This window comes from Tasmannia lanceolata, unplaced genomic scaffold (genome assembly GCF_043159265.1).
Source record: "Tasmannia lanceolata isolate RefF3 unplaced genomic scaffold, GAP_Taslan_0.1 ptg000008l, whole genome shotgun sequence".
NCBI lineage: Eukaryota > Viridiplantae > Streptophyta > Magnoliopsida > Canellales > Winteraceae > Tasmannia > Tasmannia lanceolata.
In genome coordinates this window covers 14,024,994-14,044,488 of record NW_027518685.1, presented here as the reverse complement: position 1 = coordinate 14,044,488, position 19,495 = coordinate 14,024,994, and the positions used below count along the sequence as shown (strand labels likewise).

The 19,495-nt window shown below is 37.9% G+C and overlaps 1 protein-coding gene across 1 annotated transcript; it reads right to left on the bottom strand.

Moving 5' to 3' along the window:
• Positions 1 to 368: 368 nt before the first annotated feature.
• Positions 369 to 17,946, bottom strand: LOC143884461 (transcription factor HY5-like). Its single transcript, XM_077388053.1, has 4 exons — positions 17,686 to 17,946; positions 17,042 to 17,204; positions 995 to 1,151; positions 369 to 840 (listed from the first exon to the last, which is right to left on the bottom strand). The coding sequence occupies exons 1-4, from the start codon at positions 17,780 to 17,782 to the stop codon at positions 712 to 714; spliced, it is 546 nt and encodes a 181-aa protein (XP_077244168.1). The 5' UTR covers positions 17,783 to 17,946; the 3' UTR covers positions 369 to 711.
• Positions 17,947 to 19,495: the final 1,549 nt, after the last annotated feature.

The window sequence follows — 19,495 nt, the reverse complement described above, 5'->3', positions numbered from 1 at the left end:
TTGGGGAACAGGAGAAATAGTCCTATACAGCAGAACAAATACATCTAATTTAGAAACTTCTGACCATCTTTAAAAAAAATTAGAAACTTCTGACTAGATACCCTGTTTTCCTGATTAACAAGCCATCTATGGCCTTTTGATAATCAAAATAGCACTTCAATAGGGCTCCAAATCAACTATACCTAATATACATTATTCATTATTCACAATTATTGGTGTGTTTTTTTTTATTTGACAGCAACTTCAGTTAAAAATTTATTCAATGATTAGTAAGCACTTGAAAATAATACCAGGCTAGATGAAATCAAGATGATTTGTGTGACTGGGTGCGGGTGCCACTCACAAGCATTATGTTGTCTCAAACAAAATACTCACGAATGCAATAATCAATAACATCTAAGGAGCAAGCTAAAAAGTGTTAGTTCTTACAATCAGCTATTAGGAATTCTATACATATTCATCATCATACAGAGAGAACAAAGATGAGGGCAGAATAGAACTAAGACCACATAACAAATAAACAAAACCTTGAAACAGAGCCATGTCTGCAGCTGGAATGGTGGCCTCACTTTCAAATTGTTCTAGACCGCCACCATGTCAAGGTTAGAGATGAGCAAGTAAGAACTTGAAACATGGGAATCCATCTTGCTATAAACACTTTCAATTAGTTACAAGGAAGATTGCATAAATACTAGTCTGATATTTTTTGTCTTACATGTGAGCCGTTGCTTTGGGAAAAAGGCTTTGTTGAGTTGAGTTGAGTTGATGTGAGCTGTTGCCTTTCTGATCATTTGGAGGCTCTGTACTATCATCAACTTTAGGCCTTGTGTTCATAAGGACCTGTCCATCATGAGAATCTACTCAGAAAAAGTAAAGGGTAGAAATCATAACCAGTCGAGGATATGGAAAATCAGTAATAGTGATTCAATCACAGAGCAAATGGAAAACAGCAATAGATATTCAATCACAGAGCAAAACAATGTCCATAAATCACCTTTCGAAGCATGGTATTTTCATTGATAAGAGTTGAAATCTTCTCCTCTAATTTGGAATTCTTGTCTTGCAACTCTCTGGCTTTTGATTCCAAATCATTTACATAGACCTTCTTTCTCTCTCGAGCTTGTTGAGCAGAGACCCTGTTTCTCAGCAACCTGTTAATAGATGTAACTTTTTGTTCAGGAAATCACACACATCATTCATGATCATTAGAATCAGCATCAGGTGCACAAAATTGACCACTGGTCATTTTTGAGCACCTGAATTATACATAGCCATGACAGCACCTTGCCAGCAGAACTCGTCATTCATGGAGAAGGAAGAGCATCAAGGCAGCACTTCAATGGACATTTTATAGGTCCGAAATTTATTTTCATTGGTGATATGCCTCTCAGGAAGAGACCAAGGATCAAAGAAAGGGTCCCAACTCCCAAGTGTCTAGATGAAAAAGAGCCACCCACATAACAGCAGTGCCCAGAATCATGACAACGGCAGGGAAAATGTCTACGGGCTCAAGCCAAGATGAATCGACACAGAAATCAATGAGGTAATTTTTCTAAAAGAACATATAGAAAAACTTCTTTTTTCCTCTAATTACAATATCTAAAAAGTAGTCACTCAAAGCTAAATTTCCTATTTCCAAAAAATAGACTTACTCAGAGATACCATTGAATATTAATTTACTCATCTTTAAAAATACACATACCTTCTTCTATCTGAATACTTCTATTTAAGTGTATAGTGTATCTATTTCTGTTCTGTACTCAAAGCCTAAAAGTAATTACGACGAAATTCCTTATTAAGATTTTCAAAGCTACCCAATCTCAATGGTACTTATCTCTGCAATAAGCAAGGGAACTTAACCAATAGGGGTTCTCTATGTGTGATGTGCCCCAGAGGGTATCAGCTAACCCATTCATCTTCCTGTGCTAAACCAAGGAGGAAGTTGTGCAATAGAGTTATTTTCAGGGAGAATGGATTGCAGTGTTGTTTTGCTTTAAAGTGTGGACTGATGTGTTTTTGAAAGAAGACTGTTTCACATGCAATTCATTTGACACTCTTAACGACACACCTTCCCTAAGTAATAAGAGACAACAGCATAGAGGGATTCGAACTATCAATACAATTTTAGAAAAGGGATAATAGCAGAGAGGGATTGAATTATCAATATAATTGTATATGAAACCTCTATGATTCACGGCCCTCCAAAATAAATCAGAAAAATTAATGGCAAAAGTGGATATCATAAGGTCAAAGACCCCCTCTGACCACCATCATCGATATGAACTATAATATAATAAATAAAAGACTTATATTTAAGAACTCCAAATATGCGAACATTTTGATTCCCATTTCCCAATGCAAAAGGTTTTGCTCTTTATTTGGTAAATGGTAGAACTAATCTTATAGCCCAAACAAGAGGCTCAGCCTTTGTTCGCAATAAACGCTAGCTATAAAGTTTTAGTACTTTGATACCCAGACTTTCGCAACTCTTAGGCAAACCAAAGTTGATGCCAATTGAAAAGGTGAACTTCTCTAAGAAAGGGATCACGTGCAGATGTCTTGTATTCTGGCACAGGACCACGACAAACTAATGTGTGCAACACACTTGATTTACGGTTTTGCACTAAAGGCTATTTGGTAATTTTCTCTATGTAGCGGCATTGATATATAAGCCACATGTTAGGGTTATGGGTAGCTAGGCTTTATTTGTGTTTTCTTGGACAGGAAGAAGAGAAGTTTGTAACCCTAAACCGAAATAGTACTATTCTCCCGTGGACGTAGGCACACTGCCGAACCATGTAAATCTTGTGTGATTGTGTTTCTGTGCATTGTTTATTGATGTTTTGTTGCACATCGTGTTCAATCCCAGTTGAGAAGGTGTTTCTCAGTTTTTAACAGTTCATCGTCGCATGAGAATTCTCCACTTTTTTTAATATTCCCAGCCACATCAAAGAAGTATTCTGCCAAACCAGAAGCCATGGTTTTAAATCTCCACCAAAACTGACACAAAATGACCGATTGTTTTCATCACAACTGAATGTCAAAACCAAAACTGAACATCAAAGGATTATTCTGCCAAACTAGAAGCCATGGTTTTAAATCTCCACCGAAACCGACACAAAACGACCGAATGTTTTCATCACAACCGAAATGCATGCCAAAACCAAAGCTGAAAGTGTATTAGGGGTATACCATATCAACATGTGTTATATGATTCAACATGTGTTATATGATTTTATTTATATGAATTGCATGTGAAATGTGGTCTATGTACTATGTATAAATATTTATATGAATTAATGTGAAATGTAGTATGCACTGAATTATGAGACATAAACGAAGGAAATCGAAATTTAAAACCTCAAGCATACCCGGCTAATGAGAAGTCGGTAACACTTCCAATTCAAGAAAAATCCTCAACCTTGACACCCCAAAATGCTTCCTCGTAACCAACCATTTAATGATAGATAGCTCGATAATTGGTTGTTTTAAATTCTTGAATACATTTTTCTCCTTCAGTAGAAACATTATGAATTTGTTAAATGGGAAATTCACAAAGTTCAAGGGCTAATTAACACTTCTCGAATAGATCAAACGCACATTCCCTTCCAAGTAACAATGATCGTGTTTTTCAAGTTGACAGAGTATCACACAAAATGTAATTAAGCTTCCCTTGATCTAAGATTCAAACATCTCTCTCAAGTACCTTTTATCATAATCAAGAGCCTCAACTAATTGCTAATGGCAATAACCATCACATAAAGAAACTAAAAAACTATCCTTATGCTTTCTTTAAATCATGAATGGATATGGCTTGTCTCGATATATCTTCCTCAACAAAACATTTGCGAAACTAGGTTATGCAGTCCACTAATGCAAATCAAAAGTCAAAACTATAGGTCCCCCAAGTGTGAAATTAGAGAATAGGGAGACCTCCAGAAAAAGAAAAAATACCCAACTTAACCAACTGATCCAATACATACAAAAAGAATGGAGGAATATACAAGTCAAAACATGGCTTGATAGAGGCTACAGTAAAGATGCCAACATGATGTCAGCAAGTGGGTTGATAGGGCTTTCTTTGGAATGAAAACTGGCAACCTTCCAATAACTCTATCTCGCCTCATCTTATCAGGAAAAAAAGGAAAAATAAAATCTATTTCCTTGATCACAGCCAAACAATTTTAAGCAATTCCTTAACATGCCCTGTCCTCTTATCACGAGGGCTTTAGTTTTTTTTATTCATGAGAGACTTGTTTAGTTCTTTTATTTAGAATTTATTTTTACTTTTAGTTATATTTTTAATCCCACACGTGGATGCCCACATCAACATATGGCTTACCTTTCTCACTTTTTTCTCAAGGCTTACCACCACTTTAACCCAAGCACATAAATCACTAATTCAAAATATGAACTTACTATGTTTAGTAAGCACAACCTTATTGCTTTTAGTGAATATGGACTTACTATTTTACTAAGTATTGACTTATAGTTTTAGTAAATATGAACCTTAGAAAAAGACCCTGTGGCCCCCATATAAAAGACCTAAAAGAGAAAGCCCTACGGGGGATTTTGTAACGACCTGGATTATTGGATAACTTTAAACCCGGACCATTAACAAAAGACATCAATTTTTTTTTTCTTGCAAAATTGAAAACTCAATTAAAAGCTTACTAAAAAGTCTAACAAGAGGATTTGACATAATTACCAAAAACAGAAAAAAACTAAAAATAAGACGAATAGCCGCCAAGGCCACACGGTGTTGCGAACCCGAATGGTTAACGTGATTGATCTTCTTAGAGGGAAGATCAGCCTCTTGATCCACTTCGAGGGAAGGATCAATCCTCCTTTGTGCACAAAGACACAATTTTTCAGATTATTTCTTCATTCCCTTATGTGCCTATATAAAGCACTTGCACTTACAAACAAAGATAGAAAGATCTTGAAAGATCTTATGATAATAAGAGAAATAACTAAATAAAGATTATCTTAATCTAAATTAGCATCCTAATATATTCTAACTACTAAATATATAGCATCTTAAAATATTCTAATTACTAAATATATGAGATGTGGTAAGATCTAATCTTATTCTCTAAAATACCAAAGTAATTTATTCCACCCCAAGCGGGACCCGTCTAGGCACGTAACACACGGCCACACCAATTACTCTATCCTCGCTCTTGTACACCCCTTTTTATTCTCGATTTCCTCATTAGCATTTGTCTCAATGACATCAATTGTAGCAAAACTTGTGGGGGATTTTTTGTGTTAGTTCAAAGAACTATGTAGATTCATTCGGTAATAAACATATACATTTAAACAACTTTTGAATTTAAAGCATACAACTTAATTCATTAGGTGAGCACGTAACAACAATCATCTCTAAAGAAAGCTGTTAACAGGGATCATGCTATGGCATTTAAACAAACAGTTATTCTAGCAAGGCAAACAACGTTTTATAGGTAAGAAACTTATGTTTGTTATTATTATTTGTAATGCATGAAACGACTCATCCAAGACAATCAAACTCCTTTAGCTTGTTGTCCCGCCCCCAATACGTTCCACTACCCTCGTCTACAAGTAGTGGGCATGGGGGACTTTTTACGACGTGCCTACTGGCCACTCCGCCTCTTGACATCACGGTCTAAGAGGATGCATTTACCGCCAATAGGGTGCGCTAAAACCCAAGGCCAGCACGAAATTTCATTATTCCTGGACGACTCATACCTCCGCCCAATCCACCAAATCATATTTCCCAACGCCATTTATTTCATTTATTTATTACCAGTTTTTTTGGTATGTCATCCATTTTTCAATATCCTTAAGATATTCATTAGCAATTTTCTTGCTTCCAAAATATTTTTCCTTAACAAGGAAAAATATCATTCCATCATTTGTGAGCATTAGCATGTCATTATTTGTGGGCATAACATCATTATTAAATCGATTGCATGCTACTAATATGGTAAAACAAGAGTGAAATATATATCATTTAACAGCAGTTATGTCCACAAGTCATTATCATGAACCACCTATGAAGCACAGGTACAGGTACGGGGTGCGGGTACGACACGACACGGGTAAGTAATTTTTCAAAAAAACTGGGTGCGGGTACGTTTGGGTACGCCGAATATAATAATATATTTAATTACTTTATTATATATTTATAAAAATTTAAAAAAAAATTGGAGAGCAATCAAATAACAATAACATCACCAAAATGAAAAATTCTAATATTACTCTTCATTTCATAAGTGATTAAGTTCCATATTTCATAACATGAGGCATTAATACATCATTCATTTGAAAAAAAGTCTGTTGTCACAACTGTTGACCGGTGCCTGACAAGATGAATAATTTTTAGAGACCAAATTATGAGATTTTTTATACCTGACTTTTGGGATTTAATAATGTTTGGACATGATAGATTTTATGAATTTTTAAATTTTGAAAGATACCCCACCGTTTGGAAGTTAAGAAAGTTAAAATTTTGACCCAACCTTTTTTCTACGAATTTTGTACTAGAACGGGAGAGTTGACTTTTTTTCCTTTTAGATTTGGGTCTTGAAACTATTTTTAATAAATCCAAATGGGGGGTATTCCGTTATTTACATGTAAATCTTAAGTAAATGGACATTTACTTAAATGGTTTACATGTAAATACTAAGTACATGAAAGGAGAGAGAACAAGCAGGAAGGGTTAGTACAGGAAAAGAGAGAGGACAAGCAGGAAGGGTCTACAAACCAACTTAGAGAAGCAGGATGTGTCGGGTACGCGTGGGAGCGCACCCCCAACGCACCCGACACACACCCAATACTAGAAAAATGCTTCTCTTTTTTTTTTTAGTTATGGGGTGCGTACCCGGGACGTACCCAAGGCGTACCCAAACGTACCTGCATCCCATACGTGTCAGGTACGTACGAGTACGGGAGGCCCGGGAGAGTACTCGTGCTTCCTAGTAAACCACTAAGTATCTTCATTGCATACAATTAAATCAATCATTGTCTAAGAGTGTAAGTTTAGAGTACCGTCACCTACCTGTTATTTGTGATGCAAAAGAGTGGGAAATTCCTCTCTGTCTGAATAGAGTTTACTACTGGATCTGAAATAAAATAATGTATTCATTCTAAGTTATCAACCTAGATTTCCAAAGGATACACACACATACACGTAGCAAAGGCTTGTGTGAAACTATATATTGTAGGGACTCTTAATTATCTTAGTTTACACATATTTGAGTGCATATTCATCGTTTGGGGGCTGTTTTATTGAAAAGATAGGCGTAAACAATCTTCTTACATATTCTAATCCTCACTCTCATTGAAAATGATTTTACAATATATATTCTATAACATATATGAGCTGTTTTAACCAAAAGATACTCTTTAATCTTAAATGTATACCATTTATGTGCTGATTTTTAAGAAAATACAGTCTTTGTGAATAGTAACATGTACACACCATACGAAAAATATATAACGAATTAATTGAAAAACAAAAATTAATGCATGCTGATTTTGTATGAAAAACACCCTACAACCATATAAAGATCACACGCATAGCCTCAATCTTTAAAAAACAATGCCCTGGAAATTTTAGATTACAGTCAATAATATTTTTCATCAAGAAATATGTTTCTATATATGTTTGGGGCATAAAATCTTAAAAAGAAAAATCAAAACAAGATTCTTGATTTAAAAGAAAACCACAAATTCAAGAAAACATAGCTAGAAACTCTAATTAGATTATCTGCTGGGTCGAATGGGCTTTGGTGGCCGTTGGAGATGGTGGATCCGAAATTGTTTAGCGTCTGCTTGGTTCTCTGTTCTGATCAACGGCTCTGCCAAGGGTTTTTTCAAATCGACTAGAGGTTTGAGGCAGGGGGACCCATTGTCTCCTTTTCTTTTTGTGATAGTAGCAGAATCCCTTTGCAGATTGATGAAAAAAGGAAGTAAGTTGGCTCTCTTTGAAGGGTTTCTAATAGGCAACATTAGGGTAGAAGTATCGATTCTTCAATTTGCGGACGATACTCTCCTGTTTTGCCCTCCGGTTGTCTCCCAGATTCTAAATCTTAAAGCAATCTTAAGGTGCTATGAGATGGTTTCGGGCCAAAGATCTAATTTTGCGAAATCCAGGTTGTATGCGATCAACGTTCCCGAGTGTGACGCTTCCTCCTTTGCAGGTATCCGGGGTTGTGCATTCGATTTTCTACCAGCCTCTTATCTTGGCCTTCCGCTACGAGTGGGAAGACCAAACAAAAATTTATGGATCTCCATTATTCACAGAATTGAGCGGAGATTGGAAACCTGGAAGCGTAACTTGGTATCCAAAGGGGGTAGGCTGATTCTCATAAAGGCAGTTTTATCAAATATTCCGATATATTTTCTTTCTCTTTTTAAATGTCCTGTGAGTGTAGCTCAAAGAATTGAGCAAATCCAGAGAAGATTTTTGTGGGGAGGATCCGATTCTTCAAAAGGGATTCCTTTGGTTAAATGGAGTGTGGTTTGTCTCCCTATAAAAAATGGAGGATTGGGTCTTAGGAGGGTACAAGGTTTTAACAAGGCTCTATTGGGAAAGTGGCTTTGGAGGTTTGGCGAATAAAAGTCTTCTTTGTGGGTTAGAGTTATTGGAAGTAAGTATGGGTTCTCGAAAGGAAACTGGTGCTCTGCTGACAATTATAAATTCAAAGGTGTCTTGGTGTGGAGGGATATTTTGAAGGTGGAGGTTCTTTTTTTCGAAAGGCATTCGTTTCAAGGTCTATGTGGGGGATAGGATTCGTTTTTGGCTGGATCCTTGGTGCTCGGCTGTGCCTCTCAAGGAGCTTTTCCCTGAGTTATTTATGGTGTCGTCTCAGAAAGGGGCATGGGTCAAAGACTGTTTCGAAAGAGTGAATGCGAAAGTGGTTTGGACTCCCAAGTTTAGAAGAGCCTTTTTTGATAGAGAATTAAATTATCTTCAAGAATTCCTATCCCTATTAGAAGCTTGCTACATCAAGAAAGTGGGCGCAGATAGTCGAGTATGGGTTTGGAGCACTTCTGGCTTATTTTCAGTTAAATCTTTTTACCATCACATGAATTTTAGTATAGTGGAGCCTTTGTCTTCCTCAGTATGAAAGTTCTTTTGTCCGCCGAGAGTTGCTTTCTTTGGGTGGTCAGTTTGCAGTGGTCGTATTCAGACAATGGATTTTTTGAGGAAGCGTGGAATGTGGTTGATAGATCACTGCCCTCTCTGCTTATCTGATGGTGAATCAATAGATCACCTTTTCATCCATTGCAAGGTAGCTAGAGTCATTTGGGGTCTCATTTTCGCTCGCTTTGGGGTTTGTTGGGTCCCATCCAAAACTATGGCTGACTTCATTAGGAGTTGGGAGTGGAATCCTTAGAGAAAGAAAGGCAGGATTCTCTGGAAGATGTGCCTACTGGCTACGTGGTGGTTCTTGTGGAAAGAGAGGAATGCGAGAGTTTTTGAAGGAGAGGCTAGGTCTCCCTATTGGATTTACGTAAAGCTGATAGCTGCTGTTATATCTTGGGCTCGGAGCCTCCCTTTGTTTCGTTTTGTTACAGCTTTTGACCTTTGGGAAGGATGGGCAATCATCTGTAAGGAAGGGGTCAGCAAAGTGAAAATCATTCAATCTTGGCATCCTCCTTCAGAAGGGCAAATGAAGCTCAACTTCGATGGTTCGTCTCTTGGTAACCCTGGAGAATCAGGAATTGGGGGTTTATGCAGAAATGACAAGGGGGAAGTTCTTTGGGCTTACTCGGGACCTATCGGAGTAGCGGACTCAAATGAAGCAGAGGTCAGAGCTGTTCATAGCGGGATCAAGTATTTGGATAGATCGGCTTTTGACAAAATTATAGTGGAAGGGGATTCCTTAAATGTAATTCGATGGCTTTCGGGTGAGGCGATCCCTCCTTGGAGATTTTGCCTTTTTTCGGGGAGATTGAGGACTTGGTTCAGGGTTCTTCTATTGTGTTTGACCAGGAGATCAGCCAATGCTGAAGCAGATTCTCTAGCTAGGGGAGGTGTTTTTAGGGCGGCCTTAGAGTGGTTTGATTATCTTCCTCCTTGACTTATTGTAATTTTTCTCTTCTCTTTGTTTCTCTTCAGGACCATCTCGGTTCTGTTTTTATATAAAACTGCCTTATTCAAAAAAAAAAGAAACTCTAATTAGATCACATCAAGAACAAATAAAAGAAAAAATTCACAATTCAAACAAGAAATATGAGACGGATTTTTCGGGCACTTGCTCTAAGGCAAAGCCCCAAAACAGCGAAAAACATATATCCTTCTTCTCCTTTTCTTCTCTTCTTTTTTCTCTTTTCTCTCTCTCTCTCTCTCTCTCTTGGTTTTTTGACGTGCACAAGTAGGGTTGCAAAAGCTCATGTTTTGAGTTTTTAATAGCTAATGAGTTTTGTGCTTAAAGTAGGTTTCCCAATTAGACTTAATGTTAAAAGTTAGTTTCTTAATCCTAGTCTTCCACAATTAGCAAGAGTCCATCTTTATTAAAACTCCCTAAGGGTGTACTTATCAAATTTGACAATTAAACTAAAGTTTTTAAATAAAAATAAAAACCCAAAAGTTGCCTAATAAAACAAAACTCGTAACTATGCCTAACCCTAACAGAAAAATGGTCATAACTTGCACAAATCACTTCTGAATCGCTAAATCTTGGATCTGTTGGATAGGTATTCGAAATACCCATCTACCGGGACCAAAATCATGTCGAACGGACAATATTTGATGCCCCAAAAATTTGTTATACTAAAAAAACGAAATACACTGTGATTTTTGGTCCGGGAATCTACGGTCCAGATTTAATTAAGGTTATTAACTTTCTACGCCCGTTTGGGGCGAGTCTTTACAGATTTGGGCATGTGATTCCATCCAAGAGCAGCCCCCCCGGGAAGAGGGGGAGGGTTGGGGGTGGTTTGTTCCTCTTCCCTTCTCCTTTCTCTCTTCCTCTCCCTCTTCTCCCTCTTCTTCTTCTCCCTCTCTATCTAATGTATCCCCTTCTCCTCCATCTCACTCCTTTTCCACCCTTTTCCCTCCTCTGTATTCCCTCTTTCCCTCTTTCCCTTCAGTTATGTCTCTACACCTGTCAGCCTGCAGCCTAGGAATTTTCCTGCCCCCTAACTTTCCCTTCTTTCCTCTCCTCCCTTACTGGTCGGCCTTCTCCATGCACCTCAGTGCAACTGACAACCCACACATCATTTCCACTCTTGCAGCCACCAAATAGCAAACTAATATTTGCAGGTTATGGTTGCACCTTCCTAACCTTTCTTTCCTCATTACAATCTTCTCCTCGATGAGCAGCCAACTGTTATAGCTATTATCCAACCTCTACTTGATTGTTGATTTCCCGTGTTGCATGGATTCTTTGGTCCCCTATGCGAAATCCGTGAAAACACGTTTCGACATGCGAATCGAACATGGATTCGCGTGGGACACACCTGTATTCTAGTCATAGCCGTTTCTCGCACGAATTCTGTTTTTTCAGCCAAAACAAACCATCACTTTCCTCTCTCGACTGCTACTTGTTGCCCCAATTGTTCATTTACTATTTCCGCCACCTTCCCCATCATCTTTACATCATCTCGGTGGATGGTTTGGTCTTCTTGGACAGATCGGGTTGATGCTACTCCCCCACCGCTTGACATTCCTTAACAGGTTTGAGGTTGATGCACACATCACCAGTGAGACCTATCCTTTTATTTATCTTGCTTTTATCGACCATATTTGTTGTTATCCACCCTTATTCAGCCCTCCATCCACTCGTACCCCATTATTGACATCAAGGTTTTAAATTTCGGTTTCGGTGTCGGTTTCGATCACCACCGAAACCGAAACGTTTCGGTTTCGGGCAGAAATTTCGGCCGAAATCATGTAAAAATATGATTATGACTTCGTTTTTATTTTGAATTTCGACCGAAATTTTGGCGACTTCAGTGGAAATTTTGATTATTTCGGTGCATATTTCATAAATTTCGGTGGGAATTATAACATTTCGGTGAACTTTTTAAAAATTTTGGTGGAAATTTTGTAAAAAAGGCTAAAAACAAATTTTCAACCGAAGCTTGGTGACATTTCGGCCAAATTTTGGAATTTCGGTGAAATTTCGGTGGAATTTCGCCGAAATCTTGTAAATAAACAACTTAATGTAAATTTCGTTTCGGTTGCGGCCAAAACCGAAATATTTCGGCCGAAACGAAACGTTTCGGCATTAATTTAAAACCATGATTGACATCACCCTACCCTAAGTTGGTATTGGGCCCTAGTTTCATTTTATCCTATTATTATTTTATATTGTAGACTTGTTAACACATTGTTGCCCTATTTATATATGCCTGCCTCATTTCTTTTGGTGTGAACTAATTGTTGCAAGTTGGTTTGGATTAAATCAAACTCGTTGATGAATTATCTTTAAAGTAAACATCCGTATGAAACCATAGCCGAGACTTGATTTAATCTTTTATTGTCTAATCCGATTTGGATTGGTATCACTAGTTTTAATAGAAAGTTACACACATCACTACGCTCCTAAGAGTTCTCCAAGAAATCGGCGAACCCTAGGTTTGCATCAAAGTCATATTAGAGCTCAGATCCCTTATAGATTTCCTTCATTTTCAACCCCCTCATATGTTCGGTAAAATTCTAGTTAGAGTCTCCCTAAGTTATATGCTTTAGGTATTTCATCTAGCACCCTCCAGATATTTGGCAAAATTCTTATATAGTCTAGGTTAGTGACTTTTGTCTTTTAGGGGATCTTTATAAAGTAGTTGAGTTTGTTAGCATTGTACTCTACCTCAGGTTATTTTCGTGTCAGTTACTTGGTAACATGTCATTATATTTGTGCTTAGATGTCTTAGTACCTTTCTATAGTCCGTAGGGGTGTCTTGCATGCTGAATTATCCACTTTCAACCATAGCTAACAGGGCCAATGCTCCACATCAGGGACAAGGTCGAGTCCAACCTTGAAAGACATGGCAACGAGGCACTCAAACTACATTAGATCAGCAGTCGAACATGTTAGCTGAGATTACGTTATCCTAAATCGTACTGACAAACATCTTGGACAGTTGGGATTAAGGCTCACGGGGATGCCATGACTCCTAGATGCACGCCCAGCCTATCCACTGTTGCAAGGCAAGGCAAGGCAACGCAAAAGGACCCTGCCAAAGTCCCTTCTACCCCAACCAACAAAAGCCCCATGACTAGTCACTCAAACCTAACTCTTCCTCTTAAAAGTACAACAATGAGATAACATAAAGGTGAGGCAAGTGTGGGATGCGGATTTCTAGGGCCTGAACCACATGATACCAATATCAAATATTTCATGAATCAGGTTGCGGGTCATCAGATTGTCCACAACGAGGATTCAATCATGGGAACCAATTTAGCAAAACCCGTAGACGATGAGAATAGAATTGGCCATGAAGGAGAAAACGGCTCCCATGATGAAGGTTCTCCACATGAGGGGATGAATGGGCAATCTCGTGAGGATGGGCACGATAAAACTGTGGTTGATGAGGATTGTGTGAGAACAATTTGTGTGACCCAGTGCGGGGTGAGTTAGTCAATTCACAATCAAAATCCCGGTCCTATCATTTATTTCCCTATTGTCAAGATTGCTAGGGCCCTGTTCGTTTGATATTATGATAACAGACGGTGAGGCCCTATACCGATTGTTGGACTCAAAATTACTGTAATTTCAGTCCAAAAATCAGTTTGGGAGCTCACCATCGATTGTCATAATCTCAAACGAACAGGGCTTAGGAGATTTGAGTCTGTCGTTGTTATTGTTGATGGGTTCTCAGATGTGTCTCATATTTTGTGTAGCTAGGTTATCCAATGTGTCCCATTTTTGGCACATTTGATAGAGCAAAATAAGAGTTATAATTCAATTTGACAGCATATACTATCGACAGCATTTCCCCTATCAGATGAACCGACAAAAATGATCACTCACAGCTTAGGGCATTTGTGGAAGCGCTTAGCTGGTGAGGAATATTATTGATGTAACTTCATTTTATCCACGACAGAGTTTATATACTATAATCCCATGACCCATCATTTTGATACCATTTATGGTCTTCCCATTCCATACCTACTAGTCCATGCCTCTATATTCTGTCCTGGGAAAGGCAATGTCGAGGACGATGCCTTCGTTCACTGTATCGAGGAGATACATTGAACAGTGTTAGAGAGCTTACGACTAAGTATGGGCGTGGTTGGGAGGTGGCGGAGGCTATTGACAACATTCCATTGATAGTACCGATTCATGATTTGAGCCGGTCATCATCAGCACCTTGGAGATTTTACTATCATCACTTTGTCACCTTTTGGAGTTTCCAGTATGAAAGTTCAACTGACTGAGATCCGCCATGGATTTCACTAAAGATATACCTCGTTCGTTGGGGAGGGGAATTACCTGGTCGAGTGTTCGTGGTTGGATTCAGTACATTTTCCCCTTTTCTCTCCTCCTTTTCCCTGTTTTCCCTCTATTTTCTCTCTTTCCCTTTCCGTTTTGCCTCCATACAACTGTAGGACTGTAGCTCAACAATTTTTCTGCAGCCGAGAGACCTATCTTACCTTTCCCTTCTACTTTCCTCTCCTCCCTTGTTGGTTGGCCAACTCCCTGCATCTCATTGCAGCTGATAGCCCCTCTTTTCTACTTCTGTGGTCTTCGTACAACAACTTGCTGTCTGCAAATTTTGGTAGTGACTTCCCTTCATTTCTTTCCCTTGGTCATAGTATCAAACCAATAACCTCCACTTAAAGCCCTTTTAATAACTTTTCTTTTAATCTGTTAGTCAATTATGGGGCCACCACTTAAATAAATAAGCCCTCTCAATTATGGGGCACCACTTAAATAAATAAGCCCTCTGTAAAAATACCCACAAAACCCTACCAAAGCCCTATTCTTGGAAGAATGAGAAAGAGAACACCCCCCCCCCCCCCCCCCCCTCTCCTTCTCCCCTCACCGTCCATCATTAATCTCACCATCTTTCTCCCATTCTTATAGTCTTCCCTCCCACTTCGTCTCTTTCTTCTTTGTCTCATTCTTTGTAGTCTCATCTCTCTTTTCCTCTCTTTCCTTTCATTTGCATCCTCCCCCTTTCTACGCATATCTTTCCTCTTTTCTTGATGTTGATCTCTTTCTTAATCTTGATCTTTCTGGGCCCCGGCCCTAGCCATCCTCTCTGCATCCCCGTTTGACATTTAAGGAGTCCCCTTCGACCAATACTTTATTAAAATCCTCACCCACTAGGAGCTTGATCCCATTGTGTGCCGCACGCACTTCCTTCCATGACATTATTTCCCCAAAATTTTGATCGAAATTCCCAAAATTTGACCGAAATGGTCAGAACAATAAAAAATTGAAAGATGTTATGATTTGAATTTCGTTTCATTAATGTAGATAATGATATTTGGTAGGCAACATCGTTGAATTGCACATCAAAGTAATCGTATCTTATGCCTGGGATGTCAAATCCGCATGTGTCCATTAGTCCAATAATACCTTGTAACTCTATGGGGTATTGAAATGGAGTTGGCGCCCTTATAGGGGAAAATGGTCATTATTATTATTTTTGGAATGGCAGGGAGAATGGTCATTGTACTTTCTTATTCTTCATTACATTGTACTTCTTAATTGACTTTGTTGTTCCAAACATGTGGGACAATCATGTCACTAGGACCTCGATGTGATTAAGCCATTATGGATGGATTTCTTGCTTATATGATGGTTTCTAAGTATGAATTTGTGCTTATTCTAGCATTTCCCAAAGTTTCATCTTAAAATTTCATCATTTACATATGTTTCCATACATTTCCGTCATTTTATAAGATTTCTACCGAAATTTCCACCGGGTAGAAATGTTTCTGTTTTTGTGCCAATCGAAACCAAAATTCAAAACCATGTCAAAAAAATCCCCCATGTCATTATACCCCAAATAGTTTAGAGCCTCAAGATTGCCTTAAAGTGGGAACGTAGAAACTTACTATAATCAACAACCCAGAAAACAAAAGGCTGTAGACGGATGTCGATAAATCAAAAAAAAAAAAAAAAAGGGTGGGAGGAGGCTATTCCCCAGTCAAGTAGAGATCAACATTGGAGGCTCCGATGAGTTAGCTTCCAGTGATGTGCGTTATGAGCCAACTCTAGCGCATTGTCACTTCCAGTATGTTAAGACTTAAGACTCTATAAGTTCTGTTGTAGTTGTTCTCCAAAGTTTTGACCATCTCAGTGAGGTCTTTTTGGTTGCTAGTAGCCTTTTGCTCTTTTAATAAATTCTCATTGTCATTAAAAAAAAAAATGATAAAGAATATCAGAAGGAACACCAATTGAAATTGATTCAACTAGAAAAAAAAAATAGGAATAAAAAAAATCACTAGAAATCCGACCTTCAAAAGCTGCTCAGAACTCCTACTTCTAATAATAAATCAATAAGACATTAAATATCAAATGCTCTTATCAGCTAAAACAACTCAATAATAGAAACTCTGGAACTCTCCAACTTACTAGAATAATTATTGTTGTATAAATAATCTCAAAATAAAAACCAACACTTGTTTTTTGTTTTTTGTTTTTTTATTTATAGGTAAGCTGGGTTTAGGCAGGACCACAGGAGCAGGACCCCTACCAATGTATTAATATATAATAAAAAAAGATAATACAATCAAAAGCAAAAAGCACCAATCCTATCCCTAAACACCATATCTAAAAAAAAGGAGAAACAAAGAATCGATCCAATATCTATTGTGGGTGTATCTCAAAACTCAATGGATGGGTGCTGAGTTACATATGGAAAACTAGAAAAACTCTTCACAGAACTTCCACTTCCACTTGGTCCAAAATATAAACCCCCCTCCCTCTTTCTTTCCTCCTCTTCTACCGCATTAAAATTTTATTTCTGTCCCAAATTTTCATCTTGCTTGGATAGAAAGTTTCCTACTAGGAACTACATAATAAAAACTGCCTTGTCTTCAAAATTAGTTTGAAACAAACAATAGAAAGAGAAAGAATGAGAGGAATACCTCTTCAGCCTTTTGCATTCCCTATCAGCAGGATTCCTTGCTCTCCGCCGCTTTCCGGCAACTCTGCCACTGCTATTACTCTTCTGAATCTCCGTCACCTTTGCCGAATCGATCGGCCGAGCTTCCATGTCCGGAACCATGAACAGATCTTCATCACCCTCCTCTAAAAATTATAATAATAGTAATTAAAAAAGAAAATCAGTTCTCCAGTTTCATTCACAGACAGCAAAGCAAAAAAACAAAATTGCATCACAGAAACCCTAACCCTAACCCTAAAATCTGCCAGAACCGTGAACAGATCTTCATCACTCTCCTCTAAAAACTATAATAATAGCAATTACAAAAGAAAATCAGTTCTCCAGTTTCAGTCACGACAGCAAAGAAAAAGAAACCTAAATTGCATCACATAAAACCTAATAACCCTAGCCCTAACCCTAGGATCTACCAGAACCGTGAACAGATCTTCATCACTCTCCTATAAAAACTATAATAATAGTAATTACAAAACAAAATAATTAAAAAAGACAATCGACTCTCCAGTTTCAGTCACAGACAGCAAAGAAAAGAAACCTAAATTGGCATCACAGAAACCCTAACCCTAGATCTACCAAACAGAAGTCAGAAAAGGTGCAAAAATCACCAACCTACTTTGCTCTTTTCACTCTTCGCAGCAAAAAAATTCCGCCATGAAGAGCTTTGATCGTGGTTCGAACTCGCCGGATTCACGTCGGGAAGTGACATATCCGACCGCCGGTGAATTTCCGAGGAGAATGTTCTAGAAGAAGAGGATGAGAATGGTATTCTAGGGTTTCTGATAAGGAGAATTGAAGAGAAGCGAGAGAGTCCATTTTTTTTTTTTTTTTTTTTTTTGGGAGAAAAAATGGCGGGCGAGAGAAGCCCACGTTGATGTAGAGAGAACCGCCACTTTCTCTAGAAAACTGGAAATATATATTAAAATATAAAAGAAAATAAAGATACCTAAATTCCTAATATAGAAAATTTGGAATTTCCGGATTTTGGGGATTTGTGATCGGATCCGTTAAACTCCCCCCGGGAACAGATCGAGGGTCGGGAGTAACGCCAAAGATAAACGTGTTTTGGTTTTTTTTAAGAGTCTGACTAATATACCCTTTCCAAAAATTACACTTTTACCATTGATAGCAAAGGTTGCATATGATTATGATTATGGTTAAGTTAGAGGGATATTATCATAAATAAATTGAAGGTCCCTCTCTAAGTAAAATTTGAAAATCGTTTATTCAAATTATCTTTCTTTAGACTTGGACGCCTTGCAAAAACAAGCTACAAGGGCGCCCCCATCTGTCCATCTCCGCTGAGTGAGCACAGATAATTTTTTGTGCCCGCTTGGTGTAGAAGGACCAATAGGGGCTCCCATGCAGCTTGTTTTTTTCAAGGGCGCCCTTTCGAGAAAATTCCTGCAATCCAAACAGGGCGTAAATAAATTTTTTCTGTATTTTCTAAAAAATTGTAACCCTAAACTTGACTCATAATAGTTTTTTTTTTTTTTTACTGTAAATAATAAAAATTACTGTCCGGAAGCTTCCAAAATGTCGAGCTAGCCTGAACAAATAATTGAATCTTCTTTGGGTAATTACAATGAATTTAATTAAATTTACTTAAATGGGAGAAATTAACTAATTAATAAATGACCTTCATTTTTCTAGGCTTTTTGCTATGATCATCTGGCGTGGCAGATGACACCTTCGTAGAGTTCCCTGGGAGGATTCCAACACCATATCATAACCCTCAATCCAATGATCAGAGTTAAAATTATGATTGCTTGAGCTTTTTACCTTCTAACTTGTCTTCTTTCAACAAGAAAATATCACAAACTTAAACTAGTGAAAAATCATAAGGGATTTATAGGAAAGAATCACTAGATTCCAAGATTATAAAAAAATCTGCTACGAGTCTTTTCATTTTGGCTGAGTCTTTTCATTTTGGGCTGCCTACTATTTGAGTACAACTTCTGCTCTTTGTTTTTTTTTTTTTGAAATGGCAATAATTATATATAGCAAATTTAGGAGGCCGAGATGGACCACCCATATCTACAATAGGAAGCAAGAAAGAAACAGGAACGAAGAGAAAACCCCTTATCAGGGAGGAAGGTGGTCGAACCACTGCTCTTTGTTTTTTGAAACTTCTGCTCTTTGTTGCTCAATACAATCCAAGACAAATATCATAAATAGTCACAATCACAATTCCACTCTATGACCACTTCAAGATAATTTTTTTTATCAAAAACCTTTCCATCCCAAATGCCATTTTAATGTCTTTATCTACTCATTCTAATAAATTTGCAGAACTGAAGTTGCGAAAATGGAACTCTCTCGATTAAGGAAGTTTGATAATTTGCTGTTGGATCAAATATCAAGGGTGGTACTTCCATCGTATCATCTTTACGTGTTTGTACGCCCCTTCACTTAGAAGAAA